Genomic DNA, 26,153 nt, shown 5'->3' with positions numbered 1-26,153 from the left:
CACCGACCCGCTTGCCAGCTGTATTTCTTCGCTTGTGATTGGGCGGAGGGCGGTGATTCCTTCTGTCACGATTTGGGTAGCTCCCACCGGAGGACACCGACAGTCTGAGTCCAGTCTTTGCCGTGGTGCCCACCAGAAGAGACGGTGCACACCGGGAGGAGAGACGCGTGAAGGTTTCGTCTCAGGGGTCGGACTTGACAACCCAGGATTTGTCCTCCTGCCTGTGTCGGCGAGGAGAGGAGCGGCGAGGAGAGGAGAGAAAAGGGGGGATCTTCTGTGCTGGAGCGACCGGCCGCCTTTCTTCTGTCAGGGCTGCGGTAAAAGTCGTTCACGATGCCGGTGTTTCACACCAAGACGATCGAGAGTATCCTGGAGCCGGTGGCCCAGCAGATCTCTCACCTGGTCATCATGCACGAGGAGGGGGAGGTGGACGGGAAAGCCATCCCGGATCTGACGGTACCGGTGGCCGCGGTGCAGGCGGCAGTCAGCAACCTTGTGCGGGTGAGTCCCGAGTTTGAACCTCAATGGCACAGACTAGTGCCCGCATCCAGGGTCATCCATCACCCAAACTTCATTTCTGGAGACTCACTGGTGCAGTCACTGCTCTGACACTCTAGCTGTTATTCAATCAATGTCATAGATTATTAGTAGGCATATAGCAGTTCACCGTCCTGTCCTGCAGGCGCACTTAATGTAAAGCAATGGTTCATTATTTTTTGTTCTCTTATGTTGCTTCTGTATAGAGTGGCAGTCCCAGCTTGATCTTTGCTCGCCAATAAATGATATAAAACTGCCATAGCCTACCCAGCTGACGCTCATGCGTGTTTCACGAGCTCCTGCAGTCGTTTTTTTTCTTTTTTGTGCGCCTCAGTGCGCGTCTGTGCGCACAAACACACACACACACACACACACACACACACACACACACACACACACACACACACACACACACACAAGCAGCACAACAACATGTCAAACTTTGCTGCTCCTATTGATAATCAGATGGCTGCTGAACTCAATGAAGTTTGTGGGGCGGAAGAAATGAGTGTTGATTGAATTAACAGGATGCCTCTCTCTCTTCACAAACACACACACACACACACACACACACACACACACACACACACACACACACACAGAAATTTGCAGTTTATCTAAAACAATGAGTTTAAGAACATAACAACCTCCACAGAGAGTAGAAAGATCCTAGAAAGGTCATTTATCAGACTCCCACCTCCTCCATTCATCTTCTACTCTTTCTCCTCGTTCTCTCTTTTCCAACATCTTTGACCCCTGCAGTCATTTTCACTTCCCTTGTCTCATCTTTTCTGTCATCTTGAGTCTAAGTGGTGACTTTGTACAAAGAGGAGGAAGTTCAGTCAGACACTGATGTCTGTATTTGCAAAGACTGGAAAAATCAATACGGGACACACCATTAATGCTGATCCGGGTCGTTGTTATTGATGTAAGGGCAACTGGGCTTCACTCACTCAGGAGGAATCAGCAGCAGACAGATGGAAACTCTCATTCGCTCACTTACACTTTCATTGTTGAGACTGCTAAGCAGACAAGAAGTTAGTTTGTGTTGTTAATGCAGAGTTTCTGACTCATGAAGAAGCTGTCTGCTATGTTTGGTCAAGAGGTTGTGTCTACTTCTGCGTTGATCAGTTTGGCAGTATTATCTTGTTCTCACCTCTATGTAAAAATCTGTCATAGTTTTATACAATGCTTAAATCATAATCTTGGTGCTGCTCCTCAGTCTGGCCAGATCTCTGCAAAAAACAAGATTCTTGTCACTTAATTGAACTGTCTGTTTAAAATAAAGCTTTAAATTGTTATTGAATGTGATGCTGGGATGCATGGATCATGGTTTCACTGCAAGAGATGATGAAACTAACTGGCTAAATCCATTTTATAGAATTACTCAGAATGTAATATAGTTAAAAAATACATTGATTTTACCTACTTATTCTTCACTTAGGTCTTTCAGGGGAAGACAGAGGGACAATTAACACGGGAAAGATCATTAATATTTTCCTTGGTGTCTTTGATTGGAATATTCAGTTTTGCAATGTTTTTTAAAGTCATCTGTCCTCTTAAGCGTGAAAAAAGATTAAATTAAGTTTATTTAACTTCAGTTTATGACAGAATATAAAATATCACTGTGCAAAACCTTTGAGAACTAACTGCAAACTAAACCTCACTTATTAGTCATGAATGTTAAAGGAACAGCTCACACAAAAACACAAATTTAGTTCCTCACTTTCTCACTGTGTGATTAATATGTCCAGATAGCTATGGTTTGATTTGCAGATGTTTGGAGATGTCACTTGGAATATATGTGAATGGATAGTCAGTATTCTTGCTAAGAGGAAAAATAGTTTTACACTGTTTATTTTAATTGTTCCTTTAAAATATCTTTAACTTACAGTATCCTATCCTATCCTACTGAGCAAGGACACATAAGGTCATTTTGATAAATATCTCATTAACTGATAATGAAAAGGTCTATTCAGTTTGGACTCAAACACCGTGGCGGGTCTTAATGAAAGATCTTTACTGTATGCGATGCCATCCGACAACAGTGAGTCCTTGATATCCCGTTGCTACTGGGAACACCTCCTCTGTCTCTCTCCTAATCTGCTTGTCCTCGTTGATCCTTTCAGTTGATCCATTCAGACGGCAAACAGAAGGAAGCTAATAGCAGCCTGGGGCATGTCACTGGGTTTCAGATGATGGAGATGCGAGGCTACAAGGAGGGATAAGAGCTGAGGACAGTGTCGGATAGAGGATATTTTGGTGGGGATGGAGGGAGGGAAAAAAGATTAACACTATGGAAAGTAGAGAGAAAAAGTTAAAAAAAGGCCCTCATCTCTCTTCAGCTCTTATCTGGTTCCTTTTTGTTGCATTTACTTTTGTATCTTTGGCGATTTAAGAGTTTTAGGATAACAACACCAGCTTAATGTCAGCTGAAGAGGAGATGATGACTAGGTAGTTGTGTTGATAACTGATAGAAGAGTGAGAGTTTAGAGACAGAGTGAAGTGGTTGACAAGGAGGTGCTGAAAGAGCACAAAAGGAGCTTAAGGACGCTGCTTGTAAAATCAGCAGTGGCTGGTTGCTGGGTAGACAAACTTAATTGGACGTAAACGACACCTAACACTCAAATACACACACTTCTGAGAGCATACACTTTATTTTAGAAAGCTGATTCATTTCTACACTTAAGATATACAGCCACCATCCCCACATGCGTCCCACTGCACACTGATACAATTACACTGTTAACCCCGTCCAGGGTGGGCTGGCTGTGGGGGGTACGTTAAAAACTAGGTCACTGATACACTTAGAGGCACGCACACACACGCACAAGATGGTGTCAGTCTCAATCTGTCAGGGGGTTGTGCGTGGGTTGATTCAACTAAAGATCTGAAAGATGCTGTTGGTGTATTTGGTAGAAAGTTTGAGTTTGCTGAAGTTGTGCTGATGAAGGAGCTGCCTCAGTGGTGTTTGTGAAGTATCTGCTCCTGAAGGAGGCAAAATAGATCCTGGGTATGTCTGGGGGAGTGGGGAGGAAGGAATAAATAGATTTACCAAAGAGTTAAGTAACCGCACACTGACAGAGCAGAGGAGAAATGGAGGAAGGGAGGGATGCGAGGAGTGAAACTGCCGACTAGGGATGGGACAATATACAATTAAATAAAATAAAAAACACTCACAAATTGTCATGATAAGTTGATTGTGGTGAATTTCCATTATTGGGATAATCCTGAATATTCTCATGAGTGACTTGAAAAAGCTGAACGATTACCTTATTTGAAACTGTTTGTTTGTTTTTCTCTAAAAAGGATGTTCACTAAAAAAGATGTGTGTCCTATCTGTGATGCAATAAAATATTTGTTTCTTAACATAAGGTAAGGTAACATTATTACAGCATGTTTTAGAGCTATTTTAAGAGTTTTAAGCATATTTTTATGATAATGTCTTGAATCGCGATTATTCTCTCTAGAATAATGATGACTTGAAATTTTTCGTATCGTCCCATGCTTACTGTCGACTAAATCTGTCAAGATGGAGAGAGGAGGAGAAATAGCCACTGTCCTGTCTGTTGGATGCCAGCACCCTGCGAGGGAGGGAAAGTGTCTCTGGCGTCTTCAAACCAGACTCTGCCAACCCTCCCAGTCCATCCACCCCTCCCCCCCTCCCCTATACACACACACACAAACACACCAACTGTCCTCAGACTGGTCTCCCATGTAAAACTGTGCCATCACTTCTTGTTCACTGGCAGACTCAGGATGAGTTTCCAGCTGTGTGTCCACACATCCCTTCTGCTTCTCAGTCTGCCTTAAATCTACTCGGGGCTGATGTCATCAATAAATAGTCGCAAAATTGCAGCACTTTTTACTTTTCATTGTATTGTCAAGTGTTGAAAAGATTTGTTGAAAAATCAGTTACTTGATTTCCATTTTTGCTAATCAATTTAGCATTTATGCCTTTAAAGCTAATAAATATATTTGTATAAACAACTAATTGAATGACTATGTGTGATGTGAAAGCAGTCAAACAAAGTGAAGAACCCACAGAGAATTATTACCCAACTCTGCAGCTCCTCTCAGCTCTAAGTATTGTTTTAGTGTCTTTCAGCTCATTATTTTGGTTTTGCGGCCGTGACTCTCACTGCTCTCCTCAGAGTTGTTTACAGTCGCAGCAGGCAGCTGTTTTCAGTGAAAAAAGCTCTGAACCACTGTACACCACCTGCCCCCACAGACAGACAAATTTAGCAATTAGCTGTGAACATAGTGGAGCATTCAGCAGCTAAAGAGTCATATTTCCTTTCAGCAGTTCATAGAGACCAAAAGCATCTAAAAGAAGAGTGAATACTGGACTGAGATGACTCCAAATGAAAGCTTATTATGTTCTGTATGTTTGATACTGTGATTTTTAGCTTGTTGTGGTGTTCTTACCTCAGTGGCCAAAATTGAGTAAGGCACCTTTAAGATACGATTTTAAGATAAGATTTGCTTGGTACAGTTATACACATGTGCAGGATTGCTTCTTTTCCGCATTACTTAACATTTACTGTAATAGAGTATATGATTTAATTGTGACCTTCCAATTTAAGCTAACTCTGGCACATGTACATCAAATGGTAATATTTATATTTACTGTACATAGTCCCTTACAGATAAAATAAATAGATAGATTCTGAACAATTGAATTGGCTGCTGGAAAAATCTATTTCTCTGCAGTTTATCTTAAGTCTCTGGCAAATCTGGGCTAATACATATATTAAATATTAATATATTAAAAACTAATCAAAAAGTATTTTTAGGGGCATTTTGCAGATTTAGCAGGCGGTTTATGTTCATTTGATTGGCAGCTGTCTGTTTCCTACTAGAGCTGTCACACCATTCAGGCTGTACAACCACACACACACATCACGCTTCGTGTCCAGCAAACCACTTAACTGCACATTAATTATTTATTGAATAATCGATGCCAAGCGTTGCTGCTTACAGGAAACGCTGGAGCTCACACAGCTCTTTCATCAGTCACCTGATGTGGAAGAGTGAGGTTGTCCGGAAGGTTTCATCAGGCTGCGCTCTACTCGTAGTGCTGCATTCCTCAAATTTTGGAGTCAGGAATCTCCCTACATTTTTTTAAAGAAGGAAATTCAGATAGTTAAACTGAAGCCCTCAGATGTTCCTTGTATCCCCTTATCTTCACAGTGTTTTTGAACATTCATTGCAATGTTTCACAGTGACAAATTACCACACTGCCAGACAGACAGTGTCATACAGATTTAGATCTATATTAACTTAAGTTTATAAGTAGAAATAATAGAAATGTCATTCATTTAGAAACAGTAGAAGGGTAATGACATACATGTAAAAGTTCATTCTCTCAATACTATGTTTGCATGTTGTCTCTTTTACTGTAAGTAGAGCTTGTCTTTGTTGCTCTTTGATGCAGAATCAGATTAAAGGTTTTGAACATTTAGTTCAAGTTCATGCTTCAAAACTGAAGCTTGACTGGACCCTTTTAAAATTAGTTATTTTGTGTTATGTACATTAGTTGCACAAAGATGAAAAAAGACTCAAAGGCAATATATACTGCATGAAATTAACTCATAATTATATAAACTATTAATGTATTTTATAAAGTGGAGTTACATTGGCTGAAATTGGATTTCTTGCTGTATTTTGATGTAGGAAGACTATACAGAAGCATAAAATGGCTTTAATTGCAAAATTGTGTGTAAAATCTCATAAATAAATCATACATTAGGAGGTCTGGATGATTGGAGGTCAGTGTTCTTTAGTTGTATGATGGCTGCTTCCTGAGTCTCTGGAGCCAGAAAGTCTATTAACGGACTTTCATCAACGCAGCAGCGAGAGACTGATTTCATCATCTCACTGTAATTGCATCTCGTGTGTGTGTGTGTGTGTGTGTGCGTATGTGTGTGTGTGTAATCATGCTCTTGTGTTTGTGTGTGCTGTAGGATGTGTTTTGTGTGTGAGAGCCTGGGTTTTTGGAGCCATGTTGTTTTTTCAGCCAGCCAGCTGCATCACTATGGTGATATGCACATCTGCAAAAGAAGTGAGCAGTGTCACCCTGCTGTGTATCTGTGTGTGTTTAGGTGTGTGTGCTGACAGTGTGCAAGCACACAAGTGTGTGAGCGTGTAGCGTAATCTACCTCTATGAGCTTTGGCATGAAATAAAATGTAGTGAGTTTGATGAAATGAAATGAAAAGAGATGCTAATTTAAGTCAATGCCCATACTTGAACTCATTTCATTGTCAACAGTGTTTAGCTGATTCAGTGTCGACTGACAAATTGAAATTTGTGCATATTTTCATATTTTGCTGACAGAATATATCTTTTGTTCAGAATTTCCCTTGAGTTTATACAACATTATAAGTCTTATCTGTTCCCAAAATGTAATAATATCATAATAATATGATATATGATGATATACAGTATATATATATAGTATATATATCGTATATGATAATATTTCAATACAGCAGTTATAAAGAAGAAAGAAAGGTTAAGTCGAATTAGTTATTTCTATTTAAATCACCTCATCAGTGAGTCACCGTAGAGATGAGAGGGTTTCTTATAAATAAACTGAATCTCATAGAAAAATGTTCTGTGTTCTATCTATCTAACGTTTGATTGGCTGGTTTTTTTGACGTTGTTTAGTATATTTATTGTGAGCAACTGAAGTCTACAGAGAAATTCAATCAAGCTGCTCAGTGTGCTGAAATAAATTCGATGGCATGAAGACTTTAACATTTTCTGTTCGACTCTCATCTAGAAAGAAAACAGTGTGTGGCATAGTTGGGGGAAATAATCAAGCAACTCTAATAGAAAAATCAGTACACACACTTGTGACTGTCGAGTTCAATTTGCTCAGTAAAAAGAAAGTGTACACATTTAACTTCACCAGGCCTGAGTCACTGTGAAAAAACATTACACCCCTACCAAACATTTTCTGCATTGTTGAAGCTTTACTCATGAATAGATGATAGAAATCAACACTACAGACCTCCAGCTGTTGATCACATGTGGGTGTTTGGTCTCAATAGTCACTGTTGGGTCAAATTAGAGCAGCATAAACCTCTTTCCCCCGACCTGCCCTCATAGAGAATAACAGAGTCAACCTGAGCCGAGCGTGCATCGGGCTGCTTTCCCTCGAAGCCTGAAAGATATGACATGCACGCATGGTTGAAATAGGTGTGAATTGATACACACCCGTTCACCCCTCAGGCTATTAATAGTGGTCACTTGAATTGCCACCAATACTTTATAATAATTTCCTGTCTTGCTGCGGTTAATGATAATAAAACAAATGCTCCATTTATGTGTGTTTGTTTGTGTCACAGGTTGGGAAGGAAACTGTTCAAACCACTGAGGACCAGTTGATGAAGAGAGATATGCCTCCTGCGTTCATCAAGTGAGTCTCTGAATCACTTTTGTCTCTCTCTCTCTCTTCGCCCACTGTCACTCACATAAATGCCCAGTGTCAAAAGTATGGAAAAAATCCACTTTATCTCAACAGACAGAGAACTTGTTAAAAAGAGGATTCCAGGCAATTTAATGTTAGGAAACGTGGCTGCGTTCCCAGCTGCAACAAAGAGCCACTTCTGAGGCCTCCGCACTGCTGTCAGAGGCCGGGTGACTGTCCAGCTCCAGCATCCAGACCGCTGAGAGGCTGTTTGTTGTTTTCCAGCTTGCATCCAAAGAGCCGACATGATCTCTGGGTGCTGGCTGAGAGCTGCTACTCAGCAGTCCAGGGACTCAGACATCAGCCTGTGTTTACTTGTGTGTATGTGTGTTGCATTATGATGTATATTCAGGCAGTCTTAAGGTCGTTATTGTGTGTTAAATATCATATTTTTAAGGCTTGTACCCTCCCTGATTTCCTTTTCCGTTGTCACTTTTTTTTTGACGTCAAATTTTAGCTTTAAGAAAAGAGTCTAGATCTCAAGCAGATCCACACAGCGCTCTGTCAAGCTCGCTCACACATACACGGGGCAGCACACCATAAATCTCACTCACAGGGCTTAGGAGGGGGCATGTGGGAATGTGAACCCACCTAAAAATAGATGAACCAGCAGCCATCGATACTCCAACCAATGGGGGTCAGAAAGTGTAGGGACTTGGCTTTATTCAAGCACTCTTAAAATCCATCACCTCCTTCAGGCTAAACTGATCATTGATCTCTGAGCAACAGTTAATCTAAGTTAGAACATGAAAGCGCAGATCTTTCACCAATTTAACACTGTTAAACTGAAAATCTGCATATTATAAATGAGTTGAAGTTTACATAATTTCAACCACAACAAACTCTAAACTGAATTAACTAAAAGACAGTATCTTTGCTCTTTTACATGGAGGGGACAGAACTGTATAATGAAAATCTGTTCAAATTTGATACACGACATCACCTTGATATGACACCTTGTAAACCATGAAACCATATGTTGTGCCTTGGAGAGCAGCTTTCTTTGTCAGCTTTAATTTTCTTTGGTAGATCTCATTTGCAAGGTGATAAATTCCTGTTATTAGTAAATGTGTGTATATTATATATATAATGTGTGTAAATGTGCATGTGCTACTGTAGGTTTGATGTGCTAATCTGGCTGTGTGTTTCAGGGTGGAGAACTCGTCTTCTAAACTCGTCCAGGCAGCTCAGATGTTGAAGGCAGATCCGTACTCTGTTCCTGCACGAGATTACCTTATCGATGGATCCAGAGGGATATTGTCTGGAACGTCAGACCTGCTCCTTACCTTTGATGAGGCCGAGGTGTGTGTGTGTGTGTGTGTATGTGTGTGTGTGTGTGTGTGTGTGTGTGTGTGTGTGTGTGTTTGTGTGTTTACCTCAGTATGTCAGAATCACAGTCACTCCTGCTTCAGAGGTGCACTAACTTTCAGGGAAATTAAGCTTTATATAGCTGCACACAGGAAGAAGGAACCCAGCTTCAAGCAAGTCTGTAATAGAGTCTCAGATGCAGCCAGATCTAATCACTGGGATCAAATGACTTCCCTCTGTCATAACTCAGGATGTGTGTGTGTGAGGTTACGGTATGTACAAGCTCGCTGTTGGGTGTTTTGGATGTTTGATGGCAACTCCATAAGTGGAATCACATTGTGCACGTGATTATGCTCACCATGTCTCATCACTCGCCTCATTTTTGAAAGAGCAACTTCTCACAGTCACAAGACACACATCACAAGACTGTACACACACACACACACACACACACATGCACGCACAAAGACAAAGACACCACACAAACACACCAGGGTAACTTAATGCTGTCTATAAAAAGGCTCATGCACACATTGAATATTTCTCTCACAATAAAAGAGTTATACTTGCACATAGGTTTTATCTCTAATCATTATCACTCTTTGTTTTATGCTTGTGTACAATATTTCACCTGCTTGTGATTATGTCCGTGTCATGTCTTAGGTGCGTAAGATTATCCGTGTGTGTAAAGGCATCCTAGAGTATCTGGCGGTAGCTGAAGTGGTGGAGACCATGGAGGACCTCATCACCTACACCAAGAACCTGGGACCAGGTCAGCAGGAACTGTTTCTGATCTTCTGACCTGGAATTGCACCATTCAAAGCATGTTGTACTTAAGAGCTCAGGCGTGAAGCTGATTGACAGGGAGGACCAGAATTGTGAATGAATGAGAATATTTTTTGCAGCTTTCATTACAATATCTCAGAAAACAAGGGTGTCTTAATGGAGCGTTTAGACATTACCAATGCAGGCCAGTCATAAATGGCCTCATAATATATACAGAAACCCTGTTTAATTTAATGAAAATTATGGTGTATTATTTGACAGTATAATATGCCTGTTTTAGGGAGGCATAAAGGTGGTTTCAGTGGGCAGATCCATCTTATTCTACCTGCATTGGGGTCGTGCACAATATTTTTTTAGAAACAAACACATCAGAGAAGTAACAAGTTTCACATTTTGAGTAAAGTTGTTATCCAATAAACTCTACTGATCACCAATTTTAGCTTAATAATGCAGATAAAATAGAAAGCTATCACAAATGCATCACAGCATTTGGCATCAATGGTGATGGTTTTTTTATGTTAAAGCCGTGCAAATCAACCCGTGTTTTAGATTATTCTCAGGGGTTAAAGATGTACTTGTCGCAATGAAAAACTAAAGCTGCTCCTCTGACACTAAGACGCTGTGATTAAGGATCAGCCTGGCAGGAGAGCAAGACCGTAAACAGGCTATTTATCATCAGAGCTAAAAGGTCAATTGTGTTGTCAGTGCACTGTGGCATAATGAGCTGGGGGAAATCTGACGCCAAGGGTTTTTCACACTTGATTGATGCTGTCATTGTATGAGATCAGTCGTTCGTGAACTAGTGATATGTTTGGATGTGTTGGAACTACTCAGCTGGTGAACACACTCAAGGAGGCCCAACCCACGTCAAACCCAAAGTCACGACCATTTGCTGTATTCTACTTGCAGAGTAGTTTGATTTTGGTGACCTCTAACTTAGACAGGAAAATGAATTCTCCCCATCTCTCTCTCTCTGTCTCTCTCTCTCTCTCTCTCTCTCTCTCTCTCTCTCTCTCTCTCTCTCAGGGATGACCAAAATGTCAAAGATGATTGAGGAGAGGCAGCAGGAGCTGACGCACCAAGAGCACAGACAGATGCTTGTCAACTCCATGAACACTGTCAAAGAGCTGTTGCCTGTCCTTATATCAGGTGTGTGTGTGTGTGTGTGTGTGTGTGTGTGTGTGTGTGTGTGTGTGTGTGTGTGTGTGTGTGTGTGAGTGACTGTGTAGGCAAACGACAGTGAAACAGTAGCAGGAAAGAGCAGGTCACTGAGCATCCAATAGTTGTTATAGCAACGCTGATAATTACAGTCATTAGCTGCACCGCCCACAAGCTGCCGTCTCTTGCACTGTATGCTGCACCAACAAAGAAGAGAGCACAGTTACAGCTCTACATTCAGATGTTGATGCTCCTCTGTGGATGTAATTTCTGAGTAAGTTGCACCAAACCTTTGGTTTTGCAAGATCATGACCCATTTTGCAACTTAAAGTTCCTATAATCAACATTTTTATATTAAAGGATGAGGCTGGCAATTTTCTATATTTTTCTTATTGTCAACAAATCTTATGTGCAAAACCAAACCAACAATTATGTACAACAGAAAAGTTAATGGCTAGATGGTGAACGTAGTGGAGCATTTAGCAGCACCAAAAACAGCACTAAAAGGAGAGTCAATGTAGGTCTTCATCAGGAAGATGGAAACATAAATGTTTCTCCGTGTGTGCTGGATGTGTAATGGCCAAAATACACTAGGCACGGATACAGCGCGACACATCTGTCGCAGCATGGCCGTAGCAGAGCGCATCCATTATAATTAACTGAAGTTGCTGCACTGACCACCATCTCTATTTTTGTGTGGCTGGTCTGTTTTTTTCTCTACGCATGGCTAGAAAGCCCTCCAAAAGGTAAAAACTACTTAGAACTGTGCAAAAAAACAAATACAATCTGTTTAAAAATGATGAAAATAGATACCTCGCTGTAACAGAGGCAATGTGACTCAGCAGAGCATATTACATTGCACATTAATATAAATCAATCAAATCAAATGTGTATCCATGATCCTGTAGTTAAAACGATTTAGTTAATTAATTCAGTACCAGTTAATATAGCCTACACTTCCAAACCCTGTATAACCAACTGCATTATCACTTGGCAAAACTCAATATGCACGCAGTGATGGAGACGGAGTCTGTGTAGCACTTAGAAAAACCCACATGACACGTGTCTGGTGTATTTCAGCTGTGCGTAAGCAACTGTTTGTTAACATGTTCGCCAGTTCAACTTAAAAAGTGAACTGTCATATGTCAGTGTTGTGTTTATGGCTCATTTCTTCTGCTCCCATTTAGCAGAAAAATAATTTAATGCAGCTTCAAAGGCACCATGTATGGAAGTTTAAGTGATTATTGTTGTATAGTTTAGTTATATGTTTCAAATTATTCGCACTTTTTGTTTGTTGAAAAATTTCACTACTCTGGTGAAACCTGGTGCAGTGTCTGTGTTTTTTAAGCTTGTTCATCACATTGCTGTTTGCGACACCATCTCTTTCGATAGTACGACTAGTGGGGGCGCCAAATAAATTCTGGCTTTAATGAACAGTTTTATATTTTTGTGATGAACCTCTATTTCTTTATGATTCTCGTGTTTCTGTCTTTAGCTGTTAAGATTTTTGTCGCAACCAAGAGTAGTCGAGGTGCTGGTGTGGAGGAGGCCGAGAGGAACAGAAGGTTTACTTTTGAAAAGATGAGCGCCGAAATAAACGAGATCATAAGAGTCTTACAGCTCACCACATGGGACGAAGATGCCTGGGCTAACAAGGTATGACCTGCGCTGCACGTGCAAACTCTGATTTATTTCACTTTACACCCTGAATCTCAAAAAACAACTTAGAGAATCCCCACATACTTAAACCAAATACTCTCCAAGAATTCACTCTTTACTTTCTGTGTCCACTTTTCTTTTTGCTCACTAGTATAACTCCTGGTTTTTCTTTTTCTTTTCTTTCTTTACCTTTCTCCTCCATTCTTTTCCTCCCTGTAGAAGGTAAGCCTGTTTCTCTCCCCCTCTGCAGTTTCCAGCATGCAAATTGTGTATGTGAGAGAGAGAGGGAATATGTCCTCATGCTTATATATTCTGTATCTGTCTTGCTTTTATTTAACAGTGTCATGTGTTTTTAGTCCACTGACTGTTGATGTGATGATGTACTGCATATATACAGTGTACTTCATCACTTTATTGTTACATGTGCATCTGTTTGTCTCTTGATGTCCATTTGAGTGAAATGGCTTGAAACAGATGACAGTTATTTAAGTGATCCAGCTAAATAACTTTTTTTTTTCAATCAGGGTATTTTCTTTCTCTTGTTGCTCACATTTACTGAGTAATAGAGCTGTAAGTAGCACAATAAGATGTTGTTTTGGGCCGAATAAACTGTCTTGGAAATGTTTTTGGGTACATTAGTGAGAGACTGTGCCATGAGATCATTTACTGGTGAAGTTAAGATCTGTTTCACTAGTCTAACCTGTTACCCTGCATGTTTTTTTTCTGCACACAACTAGCTCAGACAATGATCTCTCTTTGTGTTTGTGTGTGTGTGTGTGCTTGCTGTGGACATACCGCATACTCTTGTGTATGAGCTGTGATAAGCACTCCCTGTCAGTGTGTGGGGGAACTGCTGGCAAACGAGGACTGTCCTCCTCTCAGGTCATGAATTATAGAAATGAGCTGGTTGATGTCCAGACACATACATTATAGATGAGCTGTATTGAACGGTTCCACTTATGCGTTTCATTCTCCTCTGACCTTTTTTTTTTCTCCACCTGGTATAAACAGATAAAAGAGTGTGTGATATTTTAGCTGTAAGTAGGTAATTCAAATGTCACATTTCCCCTTTTTGCATCAGTAGTTATTACTTTTAATGCACACACATCAGTTAATTAGTTGGGCTGACCAAAATTTGTGAGTGGTTATTGATCCCACTTAAAGGGAAAATTTGGAGATTTTCAAGCAGCATTGTATCATCAATGTGGGTTGTGTATACAAATGAACAATGTTCAACAATGTTGCCTGCACCCAGAGCTCCCTGCTCATTTGCTGGCAAAAGTCTGTCAGGTGACACAAAACGCATCATCCAGCGGACTTTGGAGATCAGCCAGACTACAAACTACATTTCCTCATTTTCTGTAGTGGTGCTTTCAAGGACGGTAAAATGTGGGTCTCCTAAAACACTCCTGACTACTAAATGCTTTAAAATATCAGTATATTTGGAACAAAATTAGTTTCATGATACAAGGCCAAATATTGCACTGTTGAATCAGACACAACAGAATCTGGAAGAGGAAGCGACCACCAGAGCAACTTTACAGCCGCAGCCTGACTTCACCTGCTGAGTTTCTCTGTGATACCAACACTAAGACAAACAAACAACTAGCTTTACAATATAATGGCAGAGCAGAGATGTGGCGCTACTATTTCAACTTATGAGGCCAAATATCACGCTGTGTAATTAGACAAAACAGAGTGTTGATGAGGAAGTGACCACCAGAGCTACGGTACAGCCGCAGCTGAAATAGAGGCGCTGCAGCTGGGGTAGCTTTGCAGCATCGACCGGTGCCTGTCCGGTGATGATCATCAGATGGAAACAGAACAGAAAACTCAACAAACTTTGTGTGCTTTGGTAAACCTGACTTTGTTTTCTGACAGAATATTATAGTGGATTATAGTGCTAACTCTGAATATAGAACAACAGTGACTGTGTGACTGTGTGCGTTCAGCTTTGACCAAAATCCAGTCCAACTCATCATAGTCCAAAATAGGTAAAAGAGAGAGCGTTTGCTTGCACACCGTTTCGATATATCCAGACTTGAAAAGGAAAAACATTTTTTAAATGAAAATAAGCCTCAATAAAGAAATATAACGCTGCATTAACTTTGTCTTTGGTGCCCTGCTGGCCGTGAACACACCATTTTGTCCAAAAACTATTAAAAACACACTGACTGACATGTTCCTTAATTACAATGAATACTGTCCCTGTAGTTTATCCCTGGTGATGGAAAATATTTACTTTGTGTATTCATCCACAGCTGAAAATAGTCCCGTTGTAAATTCACTATTTACTCCTGTTTTAGTAATGTTTGTTTAAAATGACAGTGTCCAGTTATTCTAAAAAATTACTGAGTTTTTCTTAATGAAATGAAACTATATCTTAAATTTGTGAAGTCATAAAGTAATGAGAGATGCATTAATGCATTAATTCATTGTAGGTTTTCGTCTTTTCATAGGATTTGTTGATAGTAAAAAAAGGAAGGTAATACCAGCTTTATGCTTTGTTGTAGGCTCACAAACTAGCAACCTAGAACTTATTTTTATTATAGCAACATGTTATTGATATAACTGCAATCAATTAGTTATTAAAAATGACTAAAGTAATAACTGAAAACTCTAACATCGTAATGTAAAGTACCTTCTTATTAAAAGCCCACTATTGTTTTGACAAAGCTACTCACAATGCTGTGTTTTTTCTCCTCAGGATATGGAGGCTTTGAAGAGATCTCTGGCTTTGATTGAGTCAAAGATGGCACAAGCTAAAAGCTGGCTCAGAGACCCCCATGGACAGCCAGGTAACTGTGTTTTCTTTTTCTCAGTCAATCAGCTCTCTAGATTTTATTCCACAATCTCATCCTGTGATGTGTTCCCAGGAGACCCCGGTGAGATCGCACTGCGTGTGATACTGGATGAGGCTGGTAAGGTGGGCGAGCTGTGTGCTGGAAGGGAGAGGAAGGATATACTGGCAACCACTAAGGCTCTTGGACAAATGACAGACCAGATCGCAGATCTTCGAGTCAGGTAGCGTGTTTGTTTGAGAGAATGTGAGTTTTCTTTCTGTTTACTTCCCCGTGTTCATGTAATGTATTTTGCCGCCATGTTTCAGCTATATGTGTTTGTCGTTTCTGACAGAGGCCAGGGCCCGACCCCAGGGTGTGTGCAGCGCGCAGGCCAGTGCTCACAAGGCTTAGACTTGTTATTTGGCAAAGTGGACAGTGCTGCACGCAAACTAGAGGCTCTAATCAATGCCAAGCAGGCCATTGCCAGGAGGCTGGATGCTGCACAGGTCAGATAAAAGACAACAACACAGTGATCCGTGTTAACTCTTTCCCCAGTGAATGATACTTTCTCTCAGCACTATTTCTGTCTCTCTTGTTCTGTGTGTTTATAATATCAGTGAAGAATTTAAGCTTAACTTTATAATTTACGTTATAATATAGATATGGATGAATAAATGCCTAAAATAGAAACTGTCCAATGACCTTTAACCCTTAGTAGTCTCTACAAATTGTTGGCTGTCCTTGTGATGTTTTTGTACTTGACTTAGGCCTGGTTGGCTGATCCTAACGGCGGTCCTGAGGGTGAGGAGAACATCAGAGCGTTACTAGCAGAGGCCAAACGTATTGCCGATCTGTGCGAAGACCCCAAAGAGAGGGACGACATCCTACGCTCCATCAGCGAGATCGCAGGCCTCACCGCCAGGCTCGTGGAGCTACGCAAACAGTGCGTTTTCCGTCCTCGGACACATGCATGACCAACAGGATTTTGTGAAGACTTTATGTAATTCTTAGACCCTCTCTTTCTAGGCTCAAACTGCAACCTCATGCCACCAATAGCTGGCATATTTTACCTGCCTGGAAAATATGTTGTTGCCTATCGACTTTGGGCATCAGCCCTACAATAAGGTTTCTAAATTGTTGTGAATATGGTGTGGATGTGGTTATGGTGTTCATTCAATGACTGTGGAGGGTCAGTTAACAGTTTGAGGGTTATAAATTGTGTAGAACTTAAAGGGAAGTACCACATTTAACTTTGATCTACTGAATTTCATATTTTAATTGTTTCTCATAATTTCTGATGTGAAAGCAAGTTTGTTCTTACATGGTACTAAAGTTCAGTGAATCACAGCAAGATGAGTCACTGCTAGGAATATATTTTGTGTACTGAGCTTGCTCTGCATTTATTAACCATAAAAGGGAACCAGACATAAACATGCGAAAGCAAACCAACTTTTGCCCAGATTTGTACATAAGCTATGTATTTGATCTTTAAAAGGAGAAGTGTGACTGTACTAGTACACAGAAGGATTTTTGGGATAATGAGGCATTTTCTAATCTGGAAGAGATAGTACTTTTATAATATGTGGCTTAGATCTATAACACTGTATGATAATATAGAGATAGACTGTATATGGCCATGAAGTCTGTAATATTTCCAACTCATGCGCCATATTCAGAACATAAATATTATTTTATTCCTCTGGCCTTGGATCTGTCAGTGGTAATGAAACTTATTACAGTGAACTGTGCTACAAGAGCCCTAAATTAATGTTAATGTGCACCAGAAATGTCTGTGGAAAACACTTGTGCTCCTAGTAGAAATCAGCAATACAAACTTTTTATCTTTATTTATGGGTACAGGAGACAAATGTGGAAAAGTGGCATCAGCCTTTGATAGTGGTATTTCCCTTTAAGGATGGTGTCTAACACTGGATTGGTGCCACTTCTAACTTTTAATGGGCTTTAAGTCTGTATTTAACATCTTGTTTCTATACTTCATGGCTGACGCGCCTTATTGTTTACCCCTCAAATCATCTTTCTCTAATCTGTTGCTGTCTCAGGGGTAAAGGCGACAGCCCCGAGGCCCGTGCATTGGCAAAGCAGATTGGAGCGGCGCTGCTCACCCTGCAGTCCAAAACCAACCGGGCTGTGGCCAACATGAGACCAGCCAAGCCTGCCGTCACTTTGGAGGGCAAGATGGAGCAAGCCCTCCGCTGGGTGAACAACCCTGGAGTGGATGACAGAGGAGTAGGTGAGTAGGGTTGAATGACAGCCCTGGGGAGGGATGCTGTAGTAGTTTAGTTCAAAAATAAACACTCTGACCTTCTGTGCCTTTTTGTTAGCGTACATGGGCGATGGAGAGTGTTTGAAAGTGGTCATGGCAGCACATGGGAGTCTTTTTTTTTATGTGGATTAGCTGGCAGTTAAAGGATCCTGAAAGGATGAGACACCGCCATGTGTCTACGTTAAAGAATAACTGCACTGATGATTCTGATGATTAATGCCATTTCCTTAAATTCCCAGAGTGATGTATTTCAAACATTAATCACTGAATGACTACCGTGACTTCGTCATTCAGGAGGCACTGTATTGTTCTTGATGCTTTGTTTTATGCCTATTGCTACATTTCTGTTTTGTCATTTGATTGTTCTCTCCCATGCATCCCTATGGGAGCAGAGTATGAGAGACTACAGTGGAACACAGGTACACTGCTGTTTTTATGTTTTCTAAGAAGATACAACCAACCTCTATAAATACATATTACTTAATGACTTCCTAGAAACTTTTTTAGGTCAGCATGTATCACAAAATACATCATCCTGTTCTCTAGTTTACAACCAGTCATTTTGCACCCCTGCCAGTATTCCCCTCTTCTAAGTACTCATAGATAATGTTAACCAAAAAAAAAAGTGCCAGATGTGCTACAAGTTACAATTAGCTTTATGTCTAAGTAAGGACCTGTAATTGTTGGTTTATATTGAAGAGCAAGGAGATATCAGGTATACATATGTGGCGTGAGAATGACCTCTGACCTGTTTCTCTCCTCAGGTCAGGCAGCAATCAGAGGAATGGTTGGAGAAGGGAGGAGGCTGGCAGGAGGCCTGTTAGGCCCATATCGCCAGGATATGACTGGACGCTGCGACCGGACAGAGGCCTTGATGACATCTTTGGCAGACATGGCTGGCAGGGGCGAAGCTGAGGCGCCTCACGCACGAGCGACAGCCGCACAGCTACAGGACAGCCTCAAGGTAGCTCAACAGCCTCATTAATCCCTGCTGTCATTACAAACTCATGCTTTGCAGCCAAACATTGAACTAATTCTTAATTCTGGTAGAGATTTTAGAAGTTTCCAAATATCCCATAAATAGGCTGAATTTTGGGGAAATGTGAATAAAATGATGCAGAATTCATAAATTTTTATAAAATTTGATGCCATGGTACAGGAGAAAAAAACAGGAGTCTTGGTTGGAATATTTGATGCATAAATATGACACATGCTAGTTCATTATGATTGAAATTATTGGTGCAGAGCACCACCTGGTGGATAACAACACACTCTGCTTCTACCAGGACCTGAGGCAGCATATGCAGGAGGTGATGACCCAGGAAGTATCAGATGTTTTCAGTGACACCACCACCCCTATCAAGCTGCTGGCTGTGGCTGCAACTGCTCCTCCTGATGCCCCCAACAGAGAGGAGGTCAGTAATGGACAAACACCTGTTACAGTGATTCAGCCCTTTTTGACAGATTCTGCATCTAAATGTTGTGTGTGTGTTATGAAAAGGAGCCTAAATAAAGAGCATGATTGTGTCTTTAGTCTGACTACATTAATGTTAATGTTTGTTGTAGGTTTTTGATGAGCGTGCAGGAAACTTTGAGACCCACGCAGGTCGGTTGGGGGCGACCGCAGAAAAGGCTGCTGCTGTGGGAACAGCCAATAAGACTACAGTAGAGGGGATTCATGCTGCTGTTAAACATGCCCGGGAGCTCACGCCACAGGTGCTTCTGTTTGTTCTGCGTGATTGCATGCATGGATGAAATATGTAGCAGCGGGAGTCTTGACTGTGACATGTTTTTTGATGTCCAGGTGACCTCAGCTGCTCGTATCTTGTTGAAGAATCCTGGAAACAAAGCAGCGTATGAGCACTTTGACACCATGAAGAACCAGTGGATCGACAATGTGGAGAGACTCACAGGTGAGTCTTCTCAATGTTTCCTTATGTTACTTTACATTTTGAAATTGTTCATTTTGTTTTTAACGAATAGATTTTTTTTTCCAAACTTGAGAGATTTGACATTTAAAAAGTTAAATTTGGTACATGACATCTCTCTGTGGCCCCAGGTCTGGTGGATGAGGCCATAGACACCAAATCTCTGTTAGATGCCTCTGAGGAGGCCATAAAGAAAGACATCGACAAGTGCAGAGTTGCCATGGCGAATGTTCAGCCCCAAATGCTTGTTGCCGGGGCAACAAGCATAGCAAGACGAGCTAACCGGGTCCTGTTGGTGGCTAAGAGGGAAGTAGAGAACTCTGAGGATCCGCGGTTCAGAGACACTGTGAAACATGCGTCAGACATCCTCTCACACACCATCTCACCCATGGTGATGGATGCTAAAGCGGTGGCCGGGAACATACAAGATAAAGGTACAGGAATAAACTCATGCTCAAGACACTTTATGACACAGAATGACACCTTGTTATCTCACTTTATGCCACTTGTTGCTCACACACTTGATCTCCTGGCTCCTCTCCTCCTCAGCTCTGCAGAAGGCCTATCTGGACTCCTGTCTGAGGATTCTGGCTGCAGTTGGAAAAGTCAGAGAAGCCTTCCAACCTCAGGAGCCTGACTTCCCCCCTCCACCTCCCGACCTAGACCAGCTCCATGTAAGCGCACATATCCACTGTTGAGATTTAAAGGACCCATCATTGACCTTCATACTGTGAATTAATGTTTTAATATAGATGGAGAAAGTGAAAAAATATTTTTTCATCAGTTGTGGTGAAGATGCCCTTGAAGTGCTGCTTGCTGCTACAGTGGAGCGACTCAGTTTTCTACAGCAGCAGAGTATTTACAGTGTGCAGCTCTAAGGTTTAACTGTGTGTTTGCCAAGTGCGTATTTTTGGATACTTAAATAAAAGATTACGATAACTGAATAAAATGAAAACAAATACCTATATTTTAATATTTTAACAGTGGGTATCACATATGTCAGTCTTTGCATGAATCAACTTCAGACTGAACATTTTCAGTTTTAGCAATCAGGTGCATGCAGCGTAGTAAAAAAGGAAACACTGGGACACCAATACCAAAATGGCAGTTGAGGCCCCAATATGTATGCGGAAATATCCGCTGTACCTCTCACACTCCCCTTTCTTCTTGAACTATCAGTAGATAATATACGTGTGTCTGTATGTGTATTTTGCAGGTTAGCGATGAGCAGGCGCCTCCCAAGCCGCCCTTGCCAGAGGGCGAGGTACCTCCCCCTCGGCCCCCTCCTCCAGAGGAAAAGGACGAGGAGTTCCCAGAGCAGAAGGCTGGAGAGGTGCTCAGCGAGCCCATGATGGTGGCAGCCAGACAGCTGCACGATGAGGCTCGCAAGTGGTCCAGCAAGGTCAGTTCACACACGCGCCCACACACAGAGAAATATACAGTTGAACAGTGGTTAAGTGAATTCTTCTTATTCTGTAAATATCTGAATTTCCTGAAATCATGTTGATCCTGAAAGTTGACATCAGTGGCTCGATTCCAGTTTCAGAGGGAAACTTGAAACTGTCATCTGGCCATTAATGGTTTAATACATATACACACTTACATGCAAAAAGAATATGAAACAGTCCACCAAGCTCATCTGTGGAGAGATGATCCAGCTTCACCTTTTCAGTAGAAGAGAAGAGGAAGGAGACTTTTTGTGTTTGTTTCCACTCGTATCCCTTTTGGCGTCTATGTATGTTTTGTATGTGTGTGTCCAAGTGTTTTTGTGTGGAGGAGCTGTGTGATTATCCAGGAATAATGCCCTCTCGCTCTATTTGTGACGTTCATAACCATTTCCCCCCTCTGTAGCTCTCCTGACAGTTTTTCCACACCTGTTTCATGATCTATGCATCAGAGGTGTGTTTGGAAACCAGGCAGAAAACGTGTCTTGTAATGACACCCATTTTCCCAGCACGCTGCTTTATTTCTAAATATACTGGAAGGATGGATGCCAGCCACTGGTTTTAGTTACAGTTAGACCTGCCTCAGAGCAGGACACAGCATCCAACTGTTACCTGCCCAAACCAGCTCCTTTTTTCCACTTTTTTCCCCCACCAATACCATCTTTGCCTGTGCGTGCAGTTCCACCTCCCCTCTCTGTCCCTGCTCTTTCACAGCGCCTGTATTCGCTTCTCCTCCCTCCTGTAAATCTCCTGTCCTCTTGTTTTTCCATCCAGTGCCTCTCATACTGTACTAAATGCCTCCTTTTCCCATGCTTCCTTCCATCCTGGGCTTTCTCCTTCCCCCTTCTTCTCCACATTCCTCCTTTTTTTCCACCTCCCTCCCCCCTTTTGCCTCCCTCCCTTTCCCTCCCCTCCCGATCGATCCTCCTCCAACCACCACCAACAATCCCCCCCCCGCCCCTGCCCCACCCAGCCTGAGGATGAGGAGGCAGTAGAGGAGAGGGAGGTAGATGATGAAGATGAGTTTACTGATGGTGAGGATGACTATGAGCCAGAACTGCTGATGATGCCCTCCAACCAGCCTGTCAATCAACCCATTCTGGCAGCTGCCCAGTCTCTCCACCAGGAGGCGCGCAAGTGGTCCAGCAAGGTCTGCACATATACATGCACATGGATGTACACACAAACAGCTGTGGGGTCAAACAGTATTTACAGAAAGCTCCCAGCTGTTTGACCCCCCCTCACACACACACACACACACACATCCATGCATGCAAACACCACACAAGGAAATCCCTGCAGGACACAGAAACACCCTCATGGAGTACTAGCTGACAGTCTCTGTGGCTGTACGAACGATGAGCTCTGCATCTGCCACTACCATGGAAACCTCCAACCAGCTGTGGCTGCTGTTTTATGGTTGTTGCATCACACTCAGACACACGGTTATGCCGATGCTAAAGTTGCACTAAAGGTCGAGGATTGTTGGAATGGCAAGTTTGTTTGTTGCACCACGTGGATAAACTGGTACTGGCTTCACAAGTCCCTCCCTTATGTTCATGATTAGGTAAAGTGGTTTAAAGGAGGAGCCAGTCACTCTGTCTCGCTGTTATCGCTGTTGTCAATCTCTCGTTGTCTGGCCAACCTGTGAAGCCAAGGATGACAGTTTCCCCAAAGACTTCTGGGTGATGTAGCTTTGACGTTAGACTGCCTGCCTGCTCTGATAACCTGCTTCTGCTTCTTAGTCTCAGGGTGTGTATCGATCGCTGCCCCACTGTGAACGTCACCTCATGGGTACTAACCTAAAACTGACTGTGATGTGAGGGAGACGGTGAGAATTGGATCAGTCTCAACACTGTTTCCCTCCAAAACAGGGATGTAAAATTGATAATTATCCTTTCCCATGAGGGTTGAAGAATGTGAAACTTGCACTGTCACTGCATGCAGCTTTCTGCTAAAAAAAAATGCTTGTAGTTTTAGTATCTGTTTTGCTTTTGTAATTCAAATTCATTAAAAAAAACCACTAGCATTTGCTTATGTGTTCAATAACACTATTTTTTATTATATTACAATCAGTATTATCAGAAAAGCGAGTGGAAACATGTCACGTAAAATATGTTTCCTTTGCATTTTCAACTATTATCCAAAGCCACACTCTTCTCCCCAGCATCCTGCTCACAGCTCTCACTGCTTCCCCCTCTACACCATCCCTCCTCTTCGCAGGGTAACGACATCATCGCAGCAGCCAAGCGGATGGCCCTGCTGATGGCAGAGATGTCTCGGCTGGTGCGCGGCGGCAGTGGGAACAAACGAGCGCTGATTCAGTGCGCAAAGGACATCGCCAAGGCCTCGGACGAGGTGACGAGACTGGCTAAAGAAGTGGCCAAGCAGTGCACTGACAGACGCATCAGGACTAACCTGCTGCAGGTGATGGTGCACACATGCAGACACAACCACATGCTGAAAAGTCTTGTATGGAAAATAATTTACAAATGTTTCTCCTTCTGAAGGTGTGTGAGCGGATCCCTACCATCAGTACTCAGTTGAAGATCCTCTCTACTGTTAAAGCAACCATGTTGGGACGAACCAACATTAGTGAAGAGGAGTCAGAGCAGGTAAACTCACAAAATCAGTGCATCCCTTTTGGCTGGTCTTCATTTTGTCCTGTTTCTGTTATTTTACCTCTAACTGTTTCACTTCTAAATGTCTCCTTGACCAGGCCACAGAGATGTTGGTCCATAATGCTCAGAATCTGATGCAGTCGGTGAAAGAAACTGTCCGAGAAGCAGAAGCAGCTTCCATCAAGATCCGCACAGATGCAGGATTCACCCTCCGCTGGGTACGCAAGACCCCCTGGTACCAATAAACAAACCCGGTTAATTAAAGGAGTCACACTCTCAACTTGGCGATACGATAGCACATACTTTGAGTAAAAGTAGCAATGTGCATACTCATTACTAGTGAACATGTGTACCTCTTCAAAGAGACAACTGCAGGCGATTTCTATCCATTCTCCACTGTAGTTTGTACCAGGAAACATACGATTTGGTACCAAGCAGGTTTCATTTATTGGAGTGAGTTCAGCTTTTGCTCTCCAGTTCCCTTTATCTGTAACTGTGGAATCACGCAGGCTAATCGGAGACAGTTTTTAATATATATTTTTGGTATGTTGTGTTACAAGAGTTTATCCAAATCCCAGGTATATATATTTTTTGCATGAAAATGTTTTCTATTTTCTAAAAGGCAAAAATATGACATTAAGACATGATGTCTCAGAGGACATTTACTTTTGATTTTGTCGGTGAGAGTTTCTTATCGTCTCTTGTATATACAGTAAGTATTTGTTTAATGGACAACACTCAGCTATGAGCTTTATTCACTGATTCTGACACTAAAGTGCGGAGCCTTGTCTGGGCTGACAAGCTCTCCTCTCGTCATGTTTACTTTTAGTGATAACACTGTTCTTAATTGAAGATCTGCCAGTGAATTCAAAGGTGAGACATCATCACTGCTGTCCGGTGATGTTTATACTTGAAGAACTAAAAGGTCTTCTGGATTTAAAGTGTTATGACTCTTAGGCGATGTTACAGTTTAAAACAGATTATATACTGTAATTTGAAAAAAAGAATTTATGGTTTTCTTGATTGCTGGAAGGTTGACACTTAGATTTTCACTTGACAGTGGCAGTATGTGTGGCAGTAAGGTATAATTCAAGGTTAGTTGTGATGTTTTAATGTGTGTTTGGAGTTATTTGTTTTAACTTTATTTAACTTTCACAGTGAACAATGCCAAAGGATTTGTTTTACATTACTGTAAATTCTTTAAACACTTAAATCCAGGTTATTAAAAACAGCAAACATGGCAGGACTTTTTTTCTTTGGAGACCCTGGAGTTCTTTTTGAGGTCTGTTATTTTCTACAGGGTTTTTTTTTTTTTAAATACGTGTTGTGCTTTGTTTCTGCACTAAAATCCCAAACAGTTGAACTGTTTGAGATTTTTATCAAAAGTGATCAAAAAACTATGATTTAAGACAGCCATCCTGTTCTTCTTCTCCATGTGTAGTCCCACTCTGAACGCTCTGACGCAACATATGAACACACATTTTCAAGACAACCCAGGTGGTTTGTGAACAAAAACAACCTTTTTATGTAAAACCAGTCTAGTTTGTTTTTTTTTTTAGATCTGAATCAGGAAACTATTTAAAATTAGCTTTCGTTTGTAGTTATTAACAGTGTTTTGATTGGTAACTCAACATGCAGCCAGATCTATGAATGCACATTTTCTTATTCTGTCAGTTGCTTCCATTCCTCATACAGCATTTCATCCAAGTTTATAAAATATTTTTTACAATATCTGGGCAAATTTAACTGTTAAATGGAGAATCTGTGTGTGTGTATGTGTGTGTGTGTGTGTGTGTGTGTGTATGTGGAGCCTCTTCACATAACAGTATTAGTGAGCCGCCCACGATGGTTAGGGACAGAGCTCCAAAGAGCAGCACCGAATGTTAACCACATTTTCAGTTTTATTTGGGCCTACTGAGCATGTAGCAGTCAGTGACCCCTCACTGAGAGCGACAGGGTGTAGTCCTGTGTGTACTTGATGTGTCACGCCCTGAATGTATTCTGATAGCTTCTAGCCCTGCCAACACATCTGCTGTGCCTTGGAAGAATAAAAGAATATAATGATGACTAGAGTTGGCCTCTTAATTTGCTTTCATATAGTAAATCAATGGCACCATTACATAAAAAAAAGTGTTTAACAAGACTAAATTAGCTGTATTTCAGTAATCA

General features: G+C 41.5%; 1 protein-coding gene across 4 annotated transcripts; it reads left to right on the top strand.

The window, feature by feature from the left end:
* Positions 1-5: 5 nt before the first annotated feature.
* LOC122997171 (vinculin-like) lies at positions 6-26,051 on the top strand. 4 transcript variants are annotated; one of them, XM_044373178.1, is made up of 23 exons: positions 10-501; positions 7,891-7,961; positions 9,164-9,314; positions 9,984-10,092; positions 11,133-11,255; positions 12,760-12,920; positions 13,143-13,145; positions 15,631-15,721; positions 15,800-15,947; positions 16,059-16,212; positions 16,474-16,649; positions 17,767-17,957; positions 18,755-18,954; positions 19,277-19,405; positions 19,557-19,706; positions 19,795-19,903; positions 20,050-20,352; positions 20,468-20,592; positions 21,135-21,320; positions 22,337-22,513; positions 23,587-23,790; positions 23,874-23,978; positions 24,083-26,051. In XM_044373178.1, exons 1-23 carry the CDS (start codon positions 334-336, stop codon positions 24,227-24,229), a joined length of 3,381 nt encoding a protein of 1,126 aa, XP_044229113.1. In that variant the 5' UTR covers positions 10-333; the 3' UTR covers positions 24,230-26,051. The 4 variants fall into 4 exon arrangements, with proteins under 4 accessions (XP_044229118.1, XP_044229116.1, XP_044229117.1 ...); XM_044373181.1 differs by lacking the exon at positions 13,143-13,145 and having other exon boundaries at positions 8-501; XM_044373182.1 differs by lacking the exon at positions 22,337-22,513 and having other exon boundaries at positions 8-501.
* The last annotated feature ends 102 nt before the right edge of the window (positions 26,052-26,153 follow it).

The sequence above is a fragment of the Thunnus albacares genome, chromosome 14 (genome assembly GCF_914725855.1).
Source record: "Thunnus albacares chromosome 14, fThuAlb1.1, whole genome shotgun sequence".
NCBI classification, from domain to species: Eukaryota; Metazoa; Chordata; class Actinopteri; order Scombriformes; family Scombridae; genus Thunnus; species Thunnus albacares.
The sequence above is the reverse complement of the archived record's forward strand: the minus strand, read 5'-3'. Positions and strand labels throughout refer to the sequence as shown.